The sequence below is a fragment of the Galeopterus variegatus genome, unplaced genomic scaffold, assembly GCF_000696425.1.
Source record: "Galeopterus variegatus unplaced genomic scaffold, G_variegatus-3.0.2 Scaffold798, whole genome shotgun sequence".
NCBI classification, from domain to species: domain Eukaryota; kingdom Metazoa; phylum Chordata; class Mammalia; order Dermoptera; family Cynocephalidae; genus Galeopterus; species Galeopterus variegatus.
In genome coordinates, this window is record NW_007726909.1 from 96,621 (window position 1) to 120,813 (window position 24,193).

At 33.9% G+C, this 24,193-nt stretch overlaps 1 protein-coding gene across 2 annotated transcripts in view; it reads right to left on the reverse strand.

The window, feature by feature from the left end:
- TMEM135 (transmembrane protein 135) overlaps window positions 1-24,193 on the reverse strand; it is a 262,415-nt gene that overhangs the window by 26,736 nt on the left and 211,486 nt on the right. For both annotated transcript variants that reach the window (XM_008572521.1, XM_008572520.1), the window contains one exon: window positions 1,181-1,222. In XM_008572521.1, coding sequence (XP_008570743.1) covers window positions 1,181-1,222 — 42 coding nt within the window. The remainder of the gene's footprint in view (window positions 1-1,180; window positions 1,223-24,193) is intronic.

Sequence of the window (24,193 nt, forward strand, 5' to 3'; positions counted from 1 at the left end):
CCGACCCCTCGGCGGGAGTGCCGTCGCACTCCCAAGCGGCACACTGTAGCAGTGCGCCACCGGGCCGGCCCCAAACTAGCCCTTTCTTACAAGTGGATTTGATGAAGAGACACAAAAATATCTGACACATTTTGAGTTTTTGCAAGGATTCTGGAGTCTGAGGAGAGTAGTAGGAAAACAAAGCAAAGAGTTTTCTTCTCTTCAGGAAAACTGAACCAGTTGGCTTTGTTATCAACTTTCAGTTTAATACAGAATGCTTTATAGCAAATACAACAACAACAATGTTATTTTCCAACACACTGCATTATCTTTTAATAAAAAATATAAAGTAAAGAAATTACAGTTGTGTATCATGACTTAGGAAGTTATTGTTACCATAGAGTTTCCACAACCCAAAATAATCTTAATCACAGAGTAGACTCAATTTGTTCCCTCCCAAACCAGTTTTCTTGCATGCCATTTGATTTTATGTTAATAGCACCTTCTTTCAGGGAGTTAGGTTTTCAATACTTGGCTGGGACTGAGAGGTGGAGGAGAAGAGAAAGAAGGAAAAGTATCAGTCACTAGGTCTTTATTTTCTTCCACTGCAAGTTTCAACCTTGTCTCTTTCTCTTTAATCCTTGCACTATTACCCAGATCTCAGTCCTTATTGTTTTGCCTTTCCACCTCCTGGTTCTCTCTTTTTCAATGCTCCAAATACAGTTGCCTGGACTAGTCTTTCTGAAACACAGTTACGTACTTAATTGTTCATGTGCAGCTTTGTCTTTCCAAGCTCCTTGAAGAGAGTTCTTGTGTTATTTTTCTAACACCCCACAGTATAAGGCACACACACAAGAGTCCTCCAAAGTAGCAAATGATTGGCTGATTTTTAGGGGGAAAAAAAATCTAATAAATTACTCTTTCAATAAACTATATGGAAAGGCTTGGAAATACTTTTGTGACTTCTAAAATTACTTTCAGCTTAGAAATTGACTCAATAGGGCTGGCCTGTTGGCTCAGTTGGTTAGAGTGCAGCATTATAACACTAAGGTCTTGAGTTCAGATCCTACCAGCCAGCCATCAAAAAAAGAAAGAAAAAAAATGATTCAATAAATATTTACTATAATTATGTATAACGATATATTTTTAAAAAGTTAACTCAAATTTCTCTCAACATAAAGATAAATAAAATGTTACTTACCTAAGTGCAGAAAATGTAAATCCTTTCAAACCATCTTTGCACCTAAAATAATAAAAATTTACAACCATAAAATAACATGTTTTGAGATATAAAGTAGTATATTAAATAAGTATTGAATTTTTTTTTTTATGAAAATGATGTTTTAAAAGATGAAACTCTTTTAGGGCAATGATCTGAGCATTATAAATGGTCAAACAAGCAACAAGCAATGAAGCCAGCTGCCTTACACGAAATCATTGACATGATAATGCTTTCCTACATCATAGTTACAACTTAGGGCTCAACTCTCAGATCTGCACATTGAAGAGAGACTTAAGTAAATCTTCTAAGGGCTCCATCTGGACTTAAAATGAGGGCTGGAAGTGGAGCATTCTTCATGTCACATAATCCCTGGGGGAGCAATTTGCTGTGAAGAAAAAGGCCACATACACCTGCTGGGTATAGTATGTAGATCACTTCAAGGTCCTGACTTCTCCCTATATATTAATTCAGTGAATGCAGAACAATGTAGAGTTGGCAGGCCTAAAAAGAATTCAAGTTTAATTTACCAGTTTTAATTTCTGATTTAACCCAATCAGAAGAGATAACACAGCATGGGGAACAGGGTAAGTGTGGAAAGAGAGCAGAAAGAGTGCTTACTACTGCTGGATTGCTGGGCACTGTTTTGGGGCGCTCTCTTTTTTTTTTTTTTTGGTGGCTGGCCATTATGGCAATCCAAACCCTTGACCTTGGTGTTACTAGAACCACACTCCAACCAAGTGAACTAACTAGCTAGCATTTGTTTTGGGCTCTTTATATGTGTTGTCTCATTTAATTATATCACAACTCTATGAATAGGTTTTTCTCTATTCAATAGCTGCACAGAGGCTCAAAAAAATGCAATAACTTCCCAGAGGTCACAAAATAATAGCACTCAGAATTCAGAAGGAGGGAAAAGGTTTGTCTGACTTAAAAAGTCATGGTTTTCAGGCCGGCCCGGTGGCGCACTGCTACAGTGCGCTGCTTGGGAAACGCGGCGGCGCTCCCGCCGAGGGTTCGGATCCCACATACAGACGGGCCACTCACTGGCTGAGCGAGGTGCGGGTGCAACAACCGAGGGTTGCGATCCCGTGGCCGGTTCCGGTCCGGTACGGGCGCGACACTGAGAGTTGCGATCCGTTGCCAGTCACGAAAAAAGACAATGCAACAACCGAGGGTTGCGATCCCGTGGCCGGTCCCGGTCCGGTACGGGCGCGACACTGAGAGTTGCGATCCGTTGCCAGTCACGAAAAAAGACAAAAAGGAAAGAGAAAAAAAAAAAAAGTCATGGTTTTCTCTTATACATCCTTCTGAAATGGTATATTCTCTTTAATCGAGGAAGAGTCAACCTACATGGTAATGAACAATAAAAGATTCTTATGCCCGCAAAAATATAATTAAACAAGATCTTAAAATGGGGACATTACTATATTGGTCTTACATTATCCTGCTGATGTCTTTGTTCTTCTTTACAGGTATGATCACTTTATATAAAGGACCTTTAGGTATTTATTATCAAAATCTCTTTAAGAAATCTATAAGGACTAGTGATATAATGATGCTCTAATGTATGTTAATATTAGGCACTGGATATTTGTGGATAAAAAATGAGACCGCAAATATAATTGGGCAATTATTTCTGTATGTCCTTTGTATGAAAGGTCACAAAAGAAATGCACAAAAATATAATATAAATATTAGAATATAAGAAACATTAATTTAAAATATATACATTTTTATTGGAGGTAGTACAGAATCTCAGAAAAGAATTTAATCCATGTGGGCAGAGATATTTCTCTTAACTCATTTCAATTAAGCAACATTATCTACTTTGTGGTCATGTTAACAGTGAGAAATGTAACCAAAGAATATAGCTAACATACTATATAATTACAGAGAACGTGGGTAAAGGCAAAAGAACTCATATGCTAAAAATGTACATGGGGAAATTATAGCAGTAAAATTCTTAAACTTATCTTTTTCTATCTGAAGAAATTGTTTCACAGTAATTCAAAACCTGTAATCTAAACAGGAGGGGTGGTAAGAGAATAGGCTAGGGGGTCTATTGACTAGAAAACTGAAAGCAGTAGATTGCTTAAAAGATTATGTACATCTGGGAACAAATTTTGGATTTGGTATGTTATTGTTAAAAGATAGCCATTTATCTTTGTGTAATGCTTGAACAGATAAAGGATTCTGACAATTTAGTCTAGTCAGTATTGCATATTTGTGACCTTAGACAATACATTTAATTGCACACCAAAACATCAAAAAGTAGCTTTCAAATATAAAAGGAGCATATACAAATGAATTTGCAATTTCATTATAATGGAAGTTTGGTTCTTTCAATAGAACCCTGTGGGAAGCACTTCATATTGATAAAGTGTTAGCATGGATTCAAAAGGGGCTATTCTTCTTTCCATTCATGTGTATAAGGTTTGTTAATGTAATTGAGGGTCAGATGTCTATGTCAAAAGAACAAAACAGTACTTATTCGCATAAAAAGAATCTTTAAAATAGTAATATGGCCCACATTTTGACACCAAGAGTACTGACTGGGCATTAACTTAACTAAGAAACACTAATCTCTGTTAAATGTAGAAAGTATTATATAAACATAAAGATTTAAACAAAGCAGACCCCATTAGAAGGATCCTCACTATTCTATGGATTTGGTTATTATAATGTAAATCAAACCGCATTCTCCATTTAAGTATTAAGGCTCACCGACTTATTCAATATTAACTAAGTGCCTACTCTGTGTAAGCACTGCTTTAGGTTTTAAGGATGTAAGAGTAAACAACAGATAGAATCCCTGCTTTCATACAGCTGACATTCTAGTTGGGGAAAAGACATGATAAAAAAGTAAACATGTTATATGGTGATAATTTCTATGGCAAAAAACCCCTGCAAGATAAGAGAGAAACCGTAATGGGGTCAGGCTTTAGTATTTTACATAGTATGGTAAAATCTGGTAATCCAGTCAGAAATCTTAAGGAATTGAAGGAAGTACATTTCAGTTTGAAGCAATAGCAATTACAAAGCCCATGATGACTTCTACAGGGCATGTGCGGAGAACAGCAAATAGAGTCATGTAGCTGGAGCAGAATAGGGGAGGAAGTGGTAGTAAGAAATGAGGTCACAGTAATAGGGATGAAGGAAGAGAGTGGTCTACAATTCATGTAGGGCCCTTTAGGCATGGTAAAGACTTTGGAAAGTTCTCAGCAGAGGAGTGACAAGATTTGTATTAAGTTTTAAGAGAATCACTTTGGCTGCTGGAATGGAAAATAGACTGTAGGAGGGCAATGTTAAAAGCAAGGAGCCTAGTTGGGAGGGAAAAGATGATTGCGGTCATCTAGATCATAGAGACAGAGGTGAAGAGAAGTGGTAAGATTCTGAATGTATTTTAAAAGTGCAGCTGGCAGACTTTCTTGATGGTTTAAATGTGGGGTATAAGAGAAAGAGAGAATTTACAAATTATTAAAATATTTTGGTCTGAGTAAGCGAAAGGATAAAATGTCCACTTATAAAAGTGAGGGATACTATGTGAGAAATACGTTCAAGGAGAAAATCAAAAGTTTTGTTTTGGACATGTTAAGTTTGAGATGCTTGTTAGCTATTGGAAGTGTTAAAGAAGCAAGCAGCTGGCTATACAGGTCTGAGGATCAAGTAAAAGGTCTGATTTGTTCACACGTAGTGCTTAACTCCATGAAAACAGATACAATCATACATGAAATAAGTGTAGATAAAGAACATATCCAAGGACTAAATATATGTTATTCCTCCAAAACTTATAATGCAGAAAATCTCTTGTATAGAAGAAAACACAAAAATCTATTTTTCCTAATAAAATCATCCTCTAATATAGTCTCATTTTTATTTTTAAGTGTACATAAAGATATACATTTAACTCATGTATACATAGACTCTTCTATTTAGTCTATGCAAATAACATAAAATAACGAATATAATTCAAACCATATTTACTAAATCACTACTTTTGCAAGGTTCTGTGCTAAGGTAAAGCATGATGTAAAACAGACCTACGAAAGCCAAGGAAGAAAAGGAATTTGCAGCATTACATCAAACAACTTAGTCAATGTATAACTAATTGTAGAGTTTCAGGTTGGAATTACATACTATGTACAGGAAAGTATAAAAAAGCTTAATATTATAATCATCAGAACAGTACTCTTAGTCAAATGTCAAAAATTTCAATTGCAAGTGTAAAAGATAGTAAAAGAAACAATTCTGCCCACAAAGTTTTTTTTTTCTGCCATATTTAAGTTCCATGAAATTACTTCCTTGAGATACTTCCACCTTTATTACAACACTGTACCGGCAGGTGTCGCTAGAAAACTGCTTTTTGGAAGAATTTGCAGCTCTTTGATGTGGTTCCTATATCAAACATTTTATTCCGGATTTTTCTATAAAAAAATTTTTTACAGAAATTCAAAAATCTACTAATCTTAATTAAATTGCATTAAGTTCTCCTAAGTAAATATCATGAATTAGACTTTAATGATGCTGATATTCCTGTTCCTATAATCTATCATTCCATATAGTCATAAAATGTTTGAGAACACCCTACTATTTGACACCAACATCAAATTTGATGATGTAAATGTGTTGCTTCATTCTATTTCTTTAACGAGCTGATAACAATGAGGACAAATTATTTTGATCCTTATTTTTTTTTAATTATCTACTCAGTTTTCATTCATTAGGTAAGTACTCATATAATAGATATAAAAGATATACATACTTTATAAATCTCCTTTAAAACACTTCTTCAGAGGCAATGCATGATGTATTGGAATTTTGATATAAACAAGGATACAGAAGCTAGTCATAACTTCTCTAACAATCCTGAGCAAATCATTTCACTTTAGGACTCAATTTCTTTGTCTATTAAAAAAGAGACTGGAAGTAAATAACCACCATACATGGCTATTTCAATGACTTCTAACTCTAAAATTTTATCATTTTATTTAATGCTAGTTTGATTATTAGAGATAGTAATAGAAAAATGAAATGGATTATTCTGAATCACTAATGATGTAAAAAAGAAAAGAAATAATCTAACAGTAAGAATAAAAACAGCAAAAACAAACATAGAAACAAAAACCCTGAATTTGTCTTGAGATTACTGGTTGCTACTAAGATTACTATACTTGCTTATCATTTTATAATACTTATTGAACTGGAACTTATTCCTGCAAAGTTTCAAAGAAAACCTTTTCTTTTTTAATTTTAAGATTAAAAGACCAACTATTGGGATACATATAAACTGCTATAGAAAGACCTGTAGGAGACATTGTTAAGTAAAAGAAGGAGTTCTACAGATATAATCTTATTAATGATAAAATATTATATTATTGCTATATTTAGCATGAATGCAACAATATGAACATTATTAATGGAAAAATATAAAAGGTTGTTTGTTATATGCTTATGGAATGTTCTAAAAGGATACATACCACACTGGGGTTAGTGGGCTATCTACTGAGGTGGGATAGGTTAAGAGGCATGAAGGAAAATATGTTTTTACTCTCTATATTGCTATACCATTTTGAATTTTTATAACAAGCACACATTTACATATTATTTGTATAACTTATTTAATTTAAAAAATTAATTTTTGAACATTTAGGAACAGATTAAACAATGTTAAAGTTATTTATCTTTATTTTACCAACACAATGACAAAAAATGTAAAACTCAAATTAGTCAGCTTTACTAATTAACAGTGCTGTAAAAGTTCTGCTAGAAACAGACATACAATTATTAACTAAAATATATGGTTTACACTAGAATTCTCTTCCTAATGAATGTGGATAACTAGGTGACTAAAATGATTTTTTAAAAATATTAAGTATTGATTGGGACACTTCAGAGTTCTTTTATCCTTTTCTTACTGAATTTGTTAAAAAGAAACTCAAATATTGGTTAAATATTTTGATTTATCTTTATTCACTCAACAATTATTAAGTGAGCACCTAATATACAGAAGATACTGTGCTGCAGATAGCTTAAGAAATGAAAAGACAGTTTTTTAGAAGCTTAACTACTCTATTTGTACTTCATGAGTTCAGCTTCAAATTTCTTTAGTCCAACATTTTATATCTTCTATCCCCTTACCTTAAATTGTTTGACTGGAGAGAATATGAGGGTTCTTCAAAACATTTGTGGGAAAATGGAATTAAGGCAATAAAAATCTTTCCATGAATGTTTTGAAATATGCTTGTATATGCAAAAGCACAATTAAATATGCAAAAAGACTGGTGAAAAATAAAAATCCAATTGGATTTAAAACAGTTGTGCACAAAAATTCTTAAAATATTCTATTCTGATAGTATCAGTCACCTAAGTCACTCAGTATCAAAAATAAAAGTTACATTATTTTATGTGAATAAAATTATTTAAAACAGAAAATGCTCAAAGTTCAAGTGTTAACATTTATATCGGAGTTATGAAAAGAATGACATATGAGCTTGATTATAAATAATAGTTATAGACAATAGCTGGTTCTTCAAAATTTTTATGTCTAATTACTATGTCATTGGAACTAAAAGTATAAATATACTTGGAGTGAATGCAATTGAAAAGTCTAATTTGAAAGTCAAAAAGGAACCAGAATGTCTATTTAAGTGCTTCAAATTTGTGACTCAATTATCTTCATTCTAAAGAAAACTTATGCAATTTTATGTAGTTCATTTTTAAGTTAAATTCTTATTTTGTTTTTAAAAACCCATATAAAAATGGTTTTTGCAATTAATTTTCCTAATCCATTTTCAAAGGTAGATCATCTTACTAAATTCCAATGTAATTTTTAGACGTGATCAACAACCGTAGATTTTGATTGATACCTGTTTATATAAGAATACCAAGAAAAGATTGACATGAAATTAATTTCAGACTTTAATCTTTGTTTTGTTTTTCAAAATCTTCAAGGACTAGCCAGTTAGCTCAGTTGGTTAGAGCACAGCCTTATAACACCGAGGTCATGGGTTCAGATCTCCGTACCAGCCAGTCACCAAATAAATAAATAAATAAATGACTTTCATTGTCCTAATTCCTATGCATACTCCAATAGGTTAAATCAATTATTGCAGATTACCATTTAGAATTTGTGTTGTGTGGTTAAAATACATTACATCATTTACATACACACAACAGGTTTTTCCTCTTCTGTTTACTAGTGTTTTAGTTCAGTTTCAACCTGCACATGGCACTCAATAAGAGAAAACAGAATCGGGCCGGCCCGTGGCTCACTCGGGAGAGTGCGGTACTGATAACACCAAGGCCCTGGGTTCGGATCCCATATAGGGATGGCCAGTTCACTCACTGGCTGAGCGTGGTGCTGACAACACCAAATCAAGGGTTAAGATCCCCTTACCGGTCATCTTTTTAAAAAAGAAAAAAAAAAGAGAAAACAGAATAACTAATGTTGTATGCATATTTTAAGAAACCTCACATCCAAAAATCTGAGGTTAGAATAGCAAGAAATTAAGAAATCTGGGGAAAGACTATTTTGTTTGCTTCATAAATACTTATATCTTTGAAATAATTTTCAATAGGATTCCTTTCAATAGTGAACTTTCCCAGTGCTTTGAAGTATTATTTTTGACTCTGATAAATATTTTACAGTACATTTATTTCATACAGAATGAAATACTGATGGCTGGCTTTGTCTTCGAGAACCCAAGGAAAGTTGCTGAAGCAGGCAGCAGTTATGAGTAATCAAGTGTGATTGTAAGTCCCCAGATGATTATTGTGCACTTTTTTTCTGGTGTCCTAAATATAAATTGGAAACAGTTGGACTCAAGCTTACAGTAACAACTCCAATAGAATCAGATTGCTCCTTAAACTTGGAGAAGCTACAACTTGTTTTTGCTTTAAAACCTTAAGTAGGAAGGTTATGCTCCAAGCTGCCTTCAATTGTTAGGGAACCAAGAATCACCTTCAGACTGTTTCTAAAAGAAATATTAATTAGGATAAATTTCCCTCTCAAAATGAACTGGTGATAGGAATACTAGTCACACTTCAAAATACTTGTAAAAGGAGCATATTGTGGTTTTACTGGACCTAAAGCGAAAGGCCTGTTTGCACTTCCAAGCAAATAAATGGCAAGTGTTTAGACTTGATAAATCAACCATAGGCAACAACCAAATAAGTTCAAAATAGTGTTTCATGTAAATCCAAGGAAAAACTTAGCAAGTGCCTTAAAATTATGGCATTGCTAGGGATAAAAATTATTTAAACAAAATTATAACCACAATACTGAACCAATCTATTTTTTTAGGACCTCAAGACTGGCAAGTGTTTTCATTTTCTTCACTCTCCATAATGGTTGTAAAAAAAAGTTGAAGACAAATGTTTTCAATTAAATAGAATCTTTGAATCAACATTAATTTATTTTCAACTGCATGTTGGTATCTATGTCATTAAAATGATATGGCAATTAGTTTTTATATTGAACAAAATGAGCAGCTATTTGAAACTATAACCTTAGGCTATAATTTTTCATAAAATTATGCTTATTTAATACTAAAATTCAAATCTAAAATAAAATATGCATCTCCAGGTAATGGAGCAAAAACATCATTTCATTTTGGAAACCTTTAGAAACTATTATTTCCTGATTAATTGAGAACTTGTAGAGTATCTGACCCTAAAAAAAAATTTTTTTTTAAATCATTTTAAATACTCCAGCATACTTCTCAAAGATTATGAACTTAACTTGTGGTACATACATATAATAAGAATTGGGAGAGTTAACACATAGTGGAATCTTGTTGGCCTACAGAATGGTATTAGAAAAATGGAATACTGGAACTAAAGTAACTTGTGAGAATTACGTTTTACAGATTAAGAAACCAAGGCCCAGGAAAGTTCAGTAATCTGTCCCTGTTGGGCTGGATCACAGATCCTTCAAACTCATTGTACAGGCTGGGTCACAGACCCTTCACACCCATTATGCAGACTGATCACTGACCCCTCATATGCCAGCTGGGTCACAGACCCCTCATATGCAGGTCATGAGTTAGGTAATTGGAAAAGATCTTGAGAGCCGTGGATAAAGTTGATAGGCTTTATTCGGACACAAGCTCAGCCCCTAGTTTCCTCAGTGGCAGCGGCAGCCTGGTGTCCTCCAGCGGGTGAGGGGGAGGGGGTGGGCAGTGTCCAGGGACACTGTGGATCAGAGCCATTAGTCCTTTACACTTAAGTCAAATAACCCAGGGACGCCTGGGTGCAAGTCAGATAACCTAGGAACACGTGGGCACACGTGCACAGTTAACATATTTACATCAAACAGGCTAGGTCATGCTCGGCAAGATTCAGAACAGCTGAGGGAGCCTAACCATTTGTCTACATTTTCCCTACAGTCCCCAACCAGAATCTGATGTCCAGACATCCTCACAGAAGCGTAAATTCATCCCAATCAACTAATTCTCTCCTCCTGAAGTCTCAACTGTGTTAAAGAAATAATACAGAGAAATAAAGGGATCTTGGGCTGTATAAAAGAAACCACCTGAATTGAAGGTAGAGAACAACAATCTTCCAACCAGTATTAAGCAAAGACTGTACAAGGGACAAAGGGCATGGATAGTTTTAAAGGATACAATGTCCAGTACCTCACTTCCACATTTTCTTCTATACATGATTTGCCTGAGAGTGTACTTTGGTCAAGACTCCGTGCTAGCTTCTCTTATTCACCTTCCCTTAACAATAGCTATTTTTTTTTTCCTTTTTGTCTTTTTTACTGACCGGTTACGGGATCGCAACCCTCGGTGTTGCGCCCATACCGGGGACTGGCAATGGGATCGCAACCCTCAGTGTTGCGCCCGCACCGCGCTCAGCCAGTGAGCGGGAACCGGTCTCCACATGGGATCCAAACCCTCAGCGGGAGCGCCACCGCACTCCCAAGCTGCGCACTCTCCAGTGCGCCACCGGGCCGGCCCACAATAGCTATTTTTCACATCAGAAATACAAATTTTTGGTCCCCACCCCAGACCTACTGAATTCTGAAACGCTAAGAGTGAGACCCAACAATCTATGCAATCTGTGTTTTAACAAAATCTCCAAATGATTCTGATGTTTGCTAAAGCTTGAGAACCACTGGGCAGGTTATGTTACAGTAACAAAAGCTCAATGGCTTTTAACAGCAAAAGTTTGTATCTTGCTCATGCTACATGTCAAACAAGGGTTGCTTATGATCAACTACATGTCTTTATTTGTACCTTAGGGTGATGTAGAAACATCTATCTGGAACTTGTGATTGTCAGAGTAGAGAAAAAAAGAATATAGGAAACTGTATTCTAACTCAAAGCTTTTCCTCAGAAGTAAACACAAATCACTTCCCCTCAGCCAAAGCAAGTCATAATGCCAGGCATGATGTCAATAGAGAAGAGAAGTATAACGCTTCCCCAGGGAAGAGCAGAAAAGGTTTTTGAACAATAACATAATCTATCATACACGCCAAGAATATAATTGTTGAAGATCATCTGTATTTGTTTATAATATTTAAGAAAATTCAAAACACATTCCCTTTTTCCTCCTAAAATACTGCCATCAGTTAGTCTTCTTCACTTTAAGTATGGTAATATTAAAAATCTTTCTGGCACTGGTTTCAGAAACAGACTTACCTACAACACAGTAATTAGTATTTTACAATATTTGCATACACATTTGTGTGTGTGTGTGTGTGTGCATTCTGAGCTTCATTTTGTTCTAATTACTAAAGCATTCAGGAATTTCATATTGTTTATGTATCCCAAGTGCCTAGAACAGTGTGTAGCATATAAATCACTCAACAAATATATGCTGAAAGAAATTTTTATCTGTGTAGTAACTGAAAAAACTGCATTTTATAGTAATTATATTTGTAATTGGGTGTCAAGTTTTTCTTGGATTAATTTTTTTTAACAGCAATTCTAGAGTTTTGTTTGATTTTCAGTTTCTTAAGAAATTTGTTTGTTTTTAAGTCAGCTGCCCCAATACTCATGAATAACTCCCAGCAGTCATCCTTAATATAAAGTTCTATTAGTTTCTTTATATTGATAATTTGGTATGAATTTACACTTAGATATAAATACACATATCCTAAATAGGGGTCCCTAATCTTTTCGTAATTAGGAGTTATGTTTTAATACCACAAATGAAAATAACAATGATTGTAACATAAAACTATTAAGTCCAAAAGGAAGGAATGGGGATTCTGCTTGCTGATAGGCATGTTCATCACTTTACTAGGAATTGTAATCCAGAAAAGAGGTGAGATCATTTTGATAGATTAACAAATTAGTTAAAAAATAATAACTCTTTCAAAACTAAAACTAAATAAAGATGTCAAGATAAAATATCAAACTTAATGAGGCTATGATATTCAGGTAATTAATATTAGTTGTTGTGGCAAACAAGTAAAAAAAATCTCAGTGCCTTAACATGATAAAGGTCTATTGCTTGTTTATCACTATCCAATCAGGCATTCATCTAGGCTGTCCCTGACACAGAGAATAACCTCATTTTAGTCAATTATTATGTAGCTCTAGATATTACTCTGTGTCTATGTGATTAATAAAGTCACATCATTTATTTATTGTGGGGACAGGAAAGGATGATGAAAACAAAGACAACCTATAAGTCATCTCAGGTGGAGTAGCTATGCACTTTTGTGTAATTAACATAATATCCACAGAATTATGAGGAAAATGTTATTCATTTACACAATCATTTATTTGTTCAAAAAGCAATTATTAAGCACTGAGATAGTAGAGTTCAAAGGGAGGGCTATAGTTTCAGACAAGTAAGTTATACCTGTTTCTCCATCTGCAAAATGCAAATAATAGAACTTACCTCATATGATTATTATACTAAGTGCTCAACAAATGTTACTTGTTATTACTACTGCTGCTGCTATTACTACAACAAACACAACTACAAAGATGAAGGTGTAGCAGTTACTGTCTTAAGCACTGGGACTTTAAGAAAAATTTAACAGTCCCTACCCAAATCAAGCTCATAGGCTTAAGCCTTAAGGTGAAGTAGTGAGCCACAAACAACAAAAGGATGTAAAGACAGCATTTGCCCTGAAGTTACACCATGATCTAAAAGATTCATCATTATAGGCCTCCCTCCAAAGTTCCAAACAGATACAATCATATTAGCACACTATTATTTACAAACTGAGGATAACAGTAAATATAATATAAATTGTGAAATGAAAAATTAACCTGAACTCCAAACGAGTTCATCAACATGTGAATACATAAACAAATTGTGGCATATCCATACAATGGAATACTATTCAGCCATGAAAAGAAACAAACTACTGATGACGCTCACACAAAATGAATGAATCTCAAAAAAAACCAAAAAACAAAAAACAAACAAACAAAAAAAAACAATGCTTGTAGAGACAGAAAGCAATCAGTATTTTCCTGGTTCCAGGAATAGAGGAAAATATAGGAATTGACTGAAAAAGAGCACAAGAGAACTTTTAGGGGTAATGGAAATATTCTGAATCTTGACTGTGGGTGGTTAAACTGATGTAAACATTTGTCAAAACTCATAGAACTGGGCTGGCCCGGTGGCGCACTGGAGAGTGCGCCGCTTGGGAGTGCGGCGGCGCTCCCGCCGAGGGTTCGGATCCCATGTGGAGACCGGTTCCCGCTCACTGGCTGAGCGTGGTGCGGGCGTAACACCAAGGGTTGCGATCCCATTACCGCTCAGTAAAAAAAGACAAAAAGTAAACAAACAAACAAAAAAAAACTCATAGAACTAATATAGTATGCTCTTAAAATATCTGCATTTTATTGCATGCAAATTACAACTCAATAAAGTTAATTTTAAAAGAATGAAAATCTGCCTGAATCAGTAACACAGAATTAAATAGAGGTATAAAATTATCTGTTTTAAATATCTTAAGAGATTACAAATGCCTATGTGTTATAAAACACGTTATGTGTTATGAAATTCAAAGAATAAAGAAATGGCTTAAAACTAAACAATCAAAGATGGTTTTAGAGATAAGGTAGCATTTAGGTAGACTTTTAATTTGGGGTATAGAGATAACATAGGAAGGGTTGCAAAGGCTAAATAATGGAAGGCCTCGGGCCAAGTTAAGAATTAAGACTGTCCTGAATGCAATGAAACTACGGAAGGTTTCTGAACTGAATGACATGACCATAGCCATGCCTTACAGGGAAAAAATAGAAAAAACACCTAAAATAGATCTATTAGGGAGTGATTGATTCCAGGGTGTCATTAAGAGGCAAGAGGCCAAGTTAAGAATTAAGATTGTCCTGAATGCAATGAAACTACGGAAGGTTTCTGAACTGAATGACATGACCATAGCCATGCCTTACAGGGAAAAAATAGAAAAACACCTAAAATAGATCTATTAGGGAGTGATTGATTCCAGGGTGTCATTAAGAGGCAAGTTTAGGTCATGGGGTAGACAATAAACAAGTCTTTCTAATTTATAAAAGCAACATTGATGTTAAGAAATGTTTGGTACTCCTTGTTCTCAGAGTATACCTAATGTGATCCAATATGGTCGTTTCACATTTTAAAAAGTCTTTTTACATAATTTTAATAATATTTCTGGGTAAGAAAGGATGGGTAACAATATATAGATATTGAACCTTCAGTATTTTGTTAATTCTAAAAATTTATAATCTAAAATTCTGCCTTTTTTATTATGCTGTTGTGTTTTGAGAAAAAAACAGTAAGAATCTTCAGGAATTTGGTTATTTCCCTGAAATATTTACTTCCTCACTCCAAAGTTCCATAAATATTAAAATTATAAAAAACAAATTTCACAAATACCTTAAAAATAAAGAAGCTTCTTATAACTTACTAATATAAAATCCTATGAGTTTTCTAGCCAATGGAATCTCTGTCAAAAATAAGTACACACATGCTCTTATATTAAACTTGTGATACTAGTATACTAGAGTAACTAAATTGGCTAAAAGTGTAAGATTAAAGGAAAAACATCTAGCTCAGAGTTCTCATGCTCTCAGAACTCAAATTCTGATGCAGTTAGAACTCAAATTTTGAAAGCTGGCTAATCTTGTTTAAGTTACTTGACCTGATAGAGCTTCAGTTTTCCCAAATGTAAAATCAGATAATATTACTTACCATAAAAGACTGTTGTAAAAATTAAAGAACATAATACATACGGTCTGAAACAGAAACAGTTCAATAGCAGTGTACAAAGAACTAAATATTTTTAATAAAGTTTTAAAAATCCCAAAACTACTCAATGAACATAAGATTTATATCCCTTTGGCATCACAGTTTTAAGATGACATGGCTGACAAATCAGCCTCAGGGAGAGAACAAGTGATAAAGAAAGTTAGAAAGGAACACCCAAAAGGATTTAAGCAAGGGAAGGTGTGGGAGAGAATGAGTTTCTGAAGTCCCAGTCGCTTCTATGAGGATCTCATGGGAAATCTTAAGTTTGATAAACCATATTGGCCTTACTCTACTTTTGCAAATCCTTTTTCGGGAGACTTGGGCAGGAGAGGGAAGAGTAGAAAACTAGTTACAGGAACACCTAGGTATTTTTTGAGAAGCTTTAGAAAAAAGAAGCTTTATTTTCCTTCATGCTTTACTAAAGGTAGAACTCAACAATAGGCAGAAAACTAGAATTAAAAGGTTTTAATTCATAAAGCTATTTGGAAAAACTAAGCTTTTTGATTATACACATAAAATGTAAGAATAGGCTATATGCAAACAGTCATGCCATCCTTATCTATATAAAAAAAATCTACTTGACCTGCCTAAATGAGTGACGGGAAGGAATCTAAAGGCCATCTAAAACTACTGGGTACATATGCTTTCAAAGATGTCCATTAATGCTGCAAATAGGGAGTTGAGTAAACAAAAGTAAAGCCATCTGGAAGGAATTTCTTAAATATTAATCATGTGGCATTGATAATTTGGAAATCCAAGAAAAAGAAGAGACAGCTAGTCCTACTTGAGCAATGTTTCATTTACATTATCAGAGCCAACAACGTTATTGACTTAACCATTCTAACAGAAATGACTGGCTCATCTGCAAATAGACAAATAGATATACAGTATACGGCCTAATATACTGATAAGCTAATTCTTTTTCTTCTAGTGAATATTGCTCTCCCATTTTAGACCCCATAATTGATTATGATTAGGCAGAGTCTGAGAATCTGATTTTTATTTCTGGCTCTTTCACTAAAAAATTATGGGACCTTAAAAAGAAACTTATGTTTCTGAGCCTTAGTTTTCGAAATGTAAAATGAAAAGACTGAATTGAATGGTCTTTAAGATTCTTCACAAATTAAAAATTCTGACACAAAATATTATCCACAAATTTTTGTGATGTGTTCAAACTTGATAAAGTCCTAATCTGATTTTGAGGTCTCAAATTAAAATACTATAATTGAATCAATACTAAATTTGTATATGATAGATTGGAACATTCAATTCTAGGGAGCACTAAAGATATCTTTTTATCTGTTCTAAGTAGAAAAAACTATAATTACCACTCTAAATAAAGTGAAAGAGCTTCCAGTACAAGTGAACGAACTAAATACTCAAATATATTTTACCTTCAGGGTAGCTTATCTAAAACTAAATTAGTTGACAATATTTCTCTATGTGGAAATTACCTGAGTTCTGTACAATTAAGTATAGCAAATAACAAGAGTAATTGTATACAATACAATCTATATTTGTTATAAGCTGACTTTCTGCGACATGCTTACTTTACCAACTTCAAAGGTAAAATATATACATGCAATATTTTACAGGAAAATATCTTAGAATATTTAATGTATGTATGAGTGTATTTTTAAAAGTTTCTTCTCCCCCTCCCTTGGGAAACAGCTTTTCATATTATCTTTCAATTCTATTTTTCCATGAACTTTTTGAAATACCCTCATATAATATATTTAACAAGAAAATATCTTAGAACATTAAATGAGCCTACATCAAGAAATGTTTAAAAACATTTTAAGAAACTAACAAGATTACATACATATATGTGTGTGCACGCACACATAATATATATACACACACACACATATGTGTATATATATTTACACACACACAAACTTAGGATTATATATTTATAAGCAAACACCCCGTGGAATTATATATCTTCCTTTTTATAGATGGGTAAAACTGATGTATGGGCACATTCTAAGTAGTTCTAATTACATCTTAACTCCCTCTTCTCCCATCCTAGTTAGTGTGTAATCCTTGTAATTTTATATTTTCCTTTGCATATGTAAATTGCAATTCTGCTGAGTCAAAAGCAAAACTAGTATCTTCTCTTCAGTGCTACATGATTAGGGGTCCCTGTGGAGCATGGCAGTAGGGGAAAGTGGAAGGAAAACTTTAAAATTCAGACTGGTTTGGCTTTTCTTACTATGAGACTCTAACTTGGTGAAAAATATACTTGTCTTCCAATAAGTTTGCACATAATGGGCTATATTTCAGGTTGAAGTATCCTGCCAGACAAATACTTAAAAACACAGTGATGTGGACTGGGGGTTTTTTTTGTTTGTTTTTGTTTTTGTTTTGTTTTGTTTTGTTTTGTGGCTACAGTGTATCAAAACTCAACATCCTTAAATTAAGTCAAGGGTCCTTGCCTAGAATACATGGTCACCCAACAGCCAAGTGTCTGATAGACAGGCTTTGGCCTTAAGAAGCATGTAATAGTTGCTAGCACTTAAATATAGGAATTTACTTTGAATACATGCCATGCCTTGTTAAGCATCTCAGTTTTGTAGAAAAAAGGAAGGAAATTCAAGCTTCGGAGGCAAAATTCCAAGAGGATAAAGAGGAGAGTTAAGTGAAAACACAAAAGACCATACAGCAGAGTAGAAGAAAATAACGTTCTTGTATTTAGTTCTTTGAAAAAAAATTACCCAATGTAATAACAACACTTCACATGCTTTTTCTTTTAACAGAAAAATTGTAGGGGTCCGAACATGAAGACAAGAGCTTCTCAAATATTCATTTGTTTAAATAAAATAAAAAATAAAGAAGAGGTTAAAGTTTATTTGTTCTAGAAATACAACAGATGCCTCTTAGAACCCCTTAGGGGAATAAAGAGTTCTTCAAAAACCAGTTCACTTACAAATCATATTTTATAAATGTCTTGTCTAGCCTCCTTTAATATGAGGACTGGGAATTGGAAAAAACGTTACTTATTTTTCAAGTGTTCATTCACTCCTACCACCTATTCTACACTTGAGTCAGTATAGAATTGTTGCCATATATGTCTAAAACACAAGAAGATGTTTAGCATATTTTGGCCTTTTTAAAAAAAGCAAGTCGGAAAGTCAGAAGGTAGGAATGTACTGGTAGAACCTGAGAAAGACATGTATGAGGGGAGAGCATTAGGGAGCTAACTACCAGAAAAGTATAGACAGGGAGGAAAGCTGTCAGGAAAGTGGGCAGAGACCATCACAAGCAACATTTGTGAAGACATTTCAAAGAAGTCTGGATTTAACCCTGAAAGTCACGGCATAATTCACAGATTTACAATTACCAATTACCATTTTAGCTTTGCCTATCAGTAAAGATGATAGCTGGCAAAATGTCCAGAGTTGGGCCCTCAGGGAATGTGGGAAAGAAAATCAGACATTGAGAAGGGTTTCATTTTTAGTGTTCAGCAGCTTTCAGACTTGAAGTGTCTGTTGACATTTGTAGCTTAGGAAGGGGAGGCTTTCTGAATTGCTGCTACCACCACCACCCAACCCACTCTAAAAGTAGGTCTGGAGAACTATGTTTCACAAAACAGTGAAAAGCACACTTCATAAATCTCATATCTGGTATTCTTTTTAAAAGCATTCAAGTTCCATTCACATTTACTAGAACATTTGAGACAAACTCTATCTACATAAGTAACAAAGAACACAAATATCTAAACAGTATTTTATCAAACAATGATCTTGGGGGAGAAATGCAGATAAATAATAAAAAAAGGACCAAATAACCTAAGAGCAAGTTACTTCATATGACTGTTAGTCAGTCTTCTCCTCTATGAAATAAGGGGGGTAGTGGGGAGAAGAGCCTCTTAAAAGATTGTGGTGAGCATAAGATAAAATGAGGTAATATATAAATCATTTACCAAAAGCAATGCCTGGAATATGACAGGTATTTAAAATATGTTGATAAGTTCCTTTCTCCCTTTCCTTTGGGTCTTGTTTCCTCAGATTTGTAATATTCTCCCTCCTCCTCCGTGGTATTTGGAACTTTTTTTCTGAATCTATGATCTCAATTTTCAAAAATCTAGGTGCAAGTTGCAAGTGATGATTTCCATTTTGTCAGTAGTACTTTATAAGATGTTTGCTCTATTTTTCACTATAACCATAGTCTGTTAGAAGAACTAAAGATTGATAGAACCAAGAAGATCAGTGCATGAAAGAAAGAAAAGGCCTAAAATGATAATAAGAATAAAAAAAAGAAAGGATACTAGGAAAGTATAATACCCTTGAAGTCAAATACCATTAAGAAGATTGGAAAGATCTCTGAACAAGACCACAGGTAGGTAATAACAATATCTATACAGTGTTTTATTTAATACTTGCAATATCCATTTTACAGATAAAAAGAGACTTAGCAAGGTAAGTATCTTGCCCAGGATTGTTCAGCTAACAGAAGAGGAACCAGAATTAGAATCCAAGTCTTCTGGACTCTAGATCCTACATTAGCCCTAATGAATAAAGAACTCAGATTACAAGAGGTCAAAAACTCTAAATGAAATAAATGTAATCACTGAGATAAAATTAATAAATTTGAGGTTTTTAACAATAAAAGAATAAAGAAAGGCAGGATAATAACAGGTAGGACGGTACGACTTCAGAAATGAGAAGATCTAGGCATAACAAAATGCTTAAAGGCTAAATTCTGTCACAGCAACAGTAGTTTGGTTCATGCCCAAAGACAAAAGAAAGAGTTTTACAAGAGCTCTTTCCAAAATAGCATATTGTAAAAATCCTGAATAGAGACTTCAACATCATATCAAAAATAAAATGATAGTTCCAGAACCAATCAGAGCATAAATCAGAATCATTATTGTTGAGGCCAGAAGTGTCCATAATGATCATCTCATACCTTCTAGAGCAGTACTCTCCAAAAGAATATAATGCAAGCCACACATGTAATTTTACATTTTCTAGTAGCCATATTTAAAAAATAAAAAGAGGTGAAATTAATTTTCTTAATATATTTCATGTAACCTAATATGTCCAAGATATTATCATGTCAACAAATAATCAATATAAAATAATTGAGATATTTATATTCTTTTTCCATACTAAGTTTTTGAAATCTTGTGTATCCTTAGTACTTATAGTACTCTAAATTCTGACTAGCCACATTTCAAGTGCTCAATAGCCATATGTGGCTAGTAGCCACCATACTGTATGAAGTTTTAGATAATCACTGAAGTAACTGCATCTTGCCAATGTAAAGTGACTTTCCAAAGATTAAAGTTAGTAGAGTGGAAAGAAAAGGAAATCAGTATATGGAAGAGATATCTGCACCCCTATATTTACTGCAGCCAAGATGGCCAAGATATGGTGTCCATCGACAGATGAATGGATAAAGAAAATGTGGTAGATAAGGATACTTCAAAAAGTTTGTGGAAAATAGAATTAAAAGATAAAACAAATCCTCCCATGAACTTTTTTTTTTTTTTTTTGGTCTTTTTGTCTTTTTCCGTGTCCGGCAACGGATCGCAACCCTCAGTGTTGCCCCCGTACCAGACCAGGGACCGGCAACGGGACCGCAACCCTCGGTGTTGCTCCCGCGCCTCGCTCAGCCAGTGAGCGGGAACCGGTCTGTATGTGGGATCCGAACCCGCGGGCGGGAGTGCCGCCGCGCTTCCCAAGCGGCGCACTTATCCAGTGCGCCACCGGGCCGGCCCCCTCCCATGAACTTTTTGAAGACCCCTCACATATACACAATATATGAGGCCCCTCATATATACACAATGGAATACTACTCAGCCATGAAAAAGAATGAAATCCTGTCATCTGTGGCAACATGGGTGAGCCTGGGAGACATTATTATGCTAAGTGAAATAAGTCAGGCACAGAAAGATAAATACCACCCATACATGGTAGCTAAAACAAAAAAAAAAGAGTTGAGCTTTTAGAAGTATTATGGTTATTAGAGGCTGGAAGGATAGGGGAAGGGGCGATAGAGAGAAGTTGGTCAGAGGATACAAAATTAGAGCTGGACAGGAAAAATAAGTTCTAGTGGTGTATAATAGTGCTACACATGTATAATTAACAATAACGTGTGTTCTAAAGTAATTAGAAGAGAGGAGCTCAAATATTCTCATCACAGGGCTGGCCAGTGGCTCACTTGGAAGAGCACAGTGCTGATAACACCAAGGTCAAAGGTTTAGATCCCCGTACCTGCCAGTAACCAAAAAGAAACACACACACACACACACACACACACACACCAATGTCTTCATCACAAAGAAATGATAAATTTTGTGATGATGAATATGCTAATTACCCTAACTTTAATCATCATGTATCATGTACATGTATAGAAATACTGTACCCCATAAACATGTGCAATCAATACATGCTAATTAAAAAAATAAATAAATAAATAAGAAGGTTTTAACCCTTCTAAGTACAAAAAAAAAAAAAAAAAAGTTAATAGGGTAGTAATAGGATGTGTGATACAACTTTATTCTCTTCATTATTTTGGAACCATAAAAACCTCATAGAAATTCATAGTATGTTAATATGACTATACTGTAGCCCTAGGGAGCTGGTTGTTGATCAAACTGAACAGCTCCTAAACCCAATAAGACTACAATTACGGACATTTTCTGGTGGTGGTGGTGTATAATTTTTACAGGGGCTTTTCTTTTACAAATTCTAGTCAAGAAGGAAGTAATCACAATGACCTTTCTAAAACTAAACTGATAGGTAACCTGACACAGCAAGTTTCATGAGAAGTACTTTATACTTGAGAGTTCGCATGAAAGAAACAGAATTGCGACTTTTACAGATGCTCTTCTAGTTATCCACAACCAGAATCTGAAAAAAACTGAAAGTTTCTTTAAAAAACAAAAAACTTGTAGGAGAGGGTAAACATATCTGTAATCTAAGAGCAATGATGGCTGATACCTTACTAGAAAATACTGTTTCACAGAATTTTTAAAATTTAGGACAGAATGAAGGTTATAAAACTTAATCTTAATAATAAATATAAAAATTTTGATAAGTCATGTAAGTGAAAACTATATGTGAAACTGCTTACAATTTTCACTAAATAAAAAAGTAATAATTCATGGCAACTAAATGTCACAATCAATATTCTTATTTCCCTATAGACCAGTGTGCTCTGGAGTACAGCATAGCTAAGTAAAGTCATGTTTACTTTCAGGGGATAAAGTGAATATAACAAATCATATGGTAGGTACGAATGAGTCTGCCTCTTCACATTAGTAGAGGCTGTAACTTCTGAATTAGAAGCACTAAGGAAACGTTCTTTTGTTATTCATTGTAAGACTTTTCTTACAGACAGCCTACTAAAAGCTATTGATTTAGCTAACTGAAATTAGAAAAATACAAGTAACTTTTTAACACATACAATCCTTCCTTAAAACTAGCCAATTTTAAAAGCAAATTTTGTCAGCTATAGTCCTATCGGTATAAGAAATTTAAGCATAAATCATGACTTTTTTTTGAGTCGTGACTTTTAACATAAAAATCAAAGTAAAATTATTAGAAACTTAGAAAAACAAAGAACTTAAATTGTTTTTGAAAGACTAGGATAGGCCTCTTAACCAGAATTGTCTTTTCAATCTAGATGCTATCTGAAACTTGGACTTCTAAGAGAAAAACCTCAAACTGCTGGAATTCAGCTTAAATATACAAAAAAAAAAAAAATCACTTCTGACTGAATTCACTCTCAAAAGCTCTAATCAGGTTTCCACAAGCAACAACAAAAAAACAAAAAAACAAAAAATAGGGAACATTAACAACACTCGTAAACAGGGTTTACTAATTGTGTAGCAAGAGAAAAAATACAATAGCAAAGAGGAGACTGAAAAGATTTCTTTGTTAAATCCATGACCATCCACTCAGTATCCTTGACCCTTAAGGTCAGAATTTTGTTTCTAATGCATTCTTAAAATAAAGATAAAGAAGGCCATCTCATTGTAGTTCAAATCCTTAAATCACTCTTTGAAAACTCAGGTCATCTAAAAATAGTTGATAGACAAAGTGTGTATAATGAATAAGACATGTAATATTCATATCCAGACCATCTTTAGAAAAGAGTAGATCCTTAATCTCCCCTGAAAGTAAATAAGACTTTACTTAGCTATATCCCTTATTTCAGAGCATACTGTCTTACAGGGAAATAAGAATATTAATCATGACATTTATTTGTTTCATGTATTAGTTTTTGACATGTATATCAAGCATAAAATTCTCTATTTTCATTAAAAGTTTTATATCACCAAAAATAATCATAAAATCCAGGCTGTGAATAAAGCAAGAAATAAACATAAATAACTATAAGAAATAAGCTTAAATAACTATTAAGAAATAGGCTTAAATAAGCTTACAATTATCTTCAGTGGACCTTTCCAATTAAGTGGTTTTTTTTCCAAAACACTTTTTTCTTTTTCTATATAATAAAACCCCCACAACCATGTGAAATCAGATACAACACGTCTTCCAATCCTTAAAATGTGGCAGGTTAGAATGTTTATCTTCTGTGAGACAAAGAATAAGAAAGTGACCTCCTTATCATTTAGGACTTTCTCAATTCAATAATCAGTCTTTTCCTACATATTTAAATAAATGAAACAAACATGAGAATATTTTCATTCAACCCCTACCCATGCAGGAACTACAAGTCCAACTAAAAAATATTGCTCTTTTTTAACCTGTTAATAATACAGCACACATTTTTTTTTTTTTTTTTTTTTTTTTTTTTTTTTTTTTTTTTCCT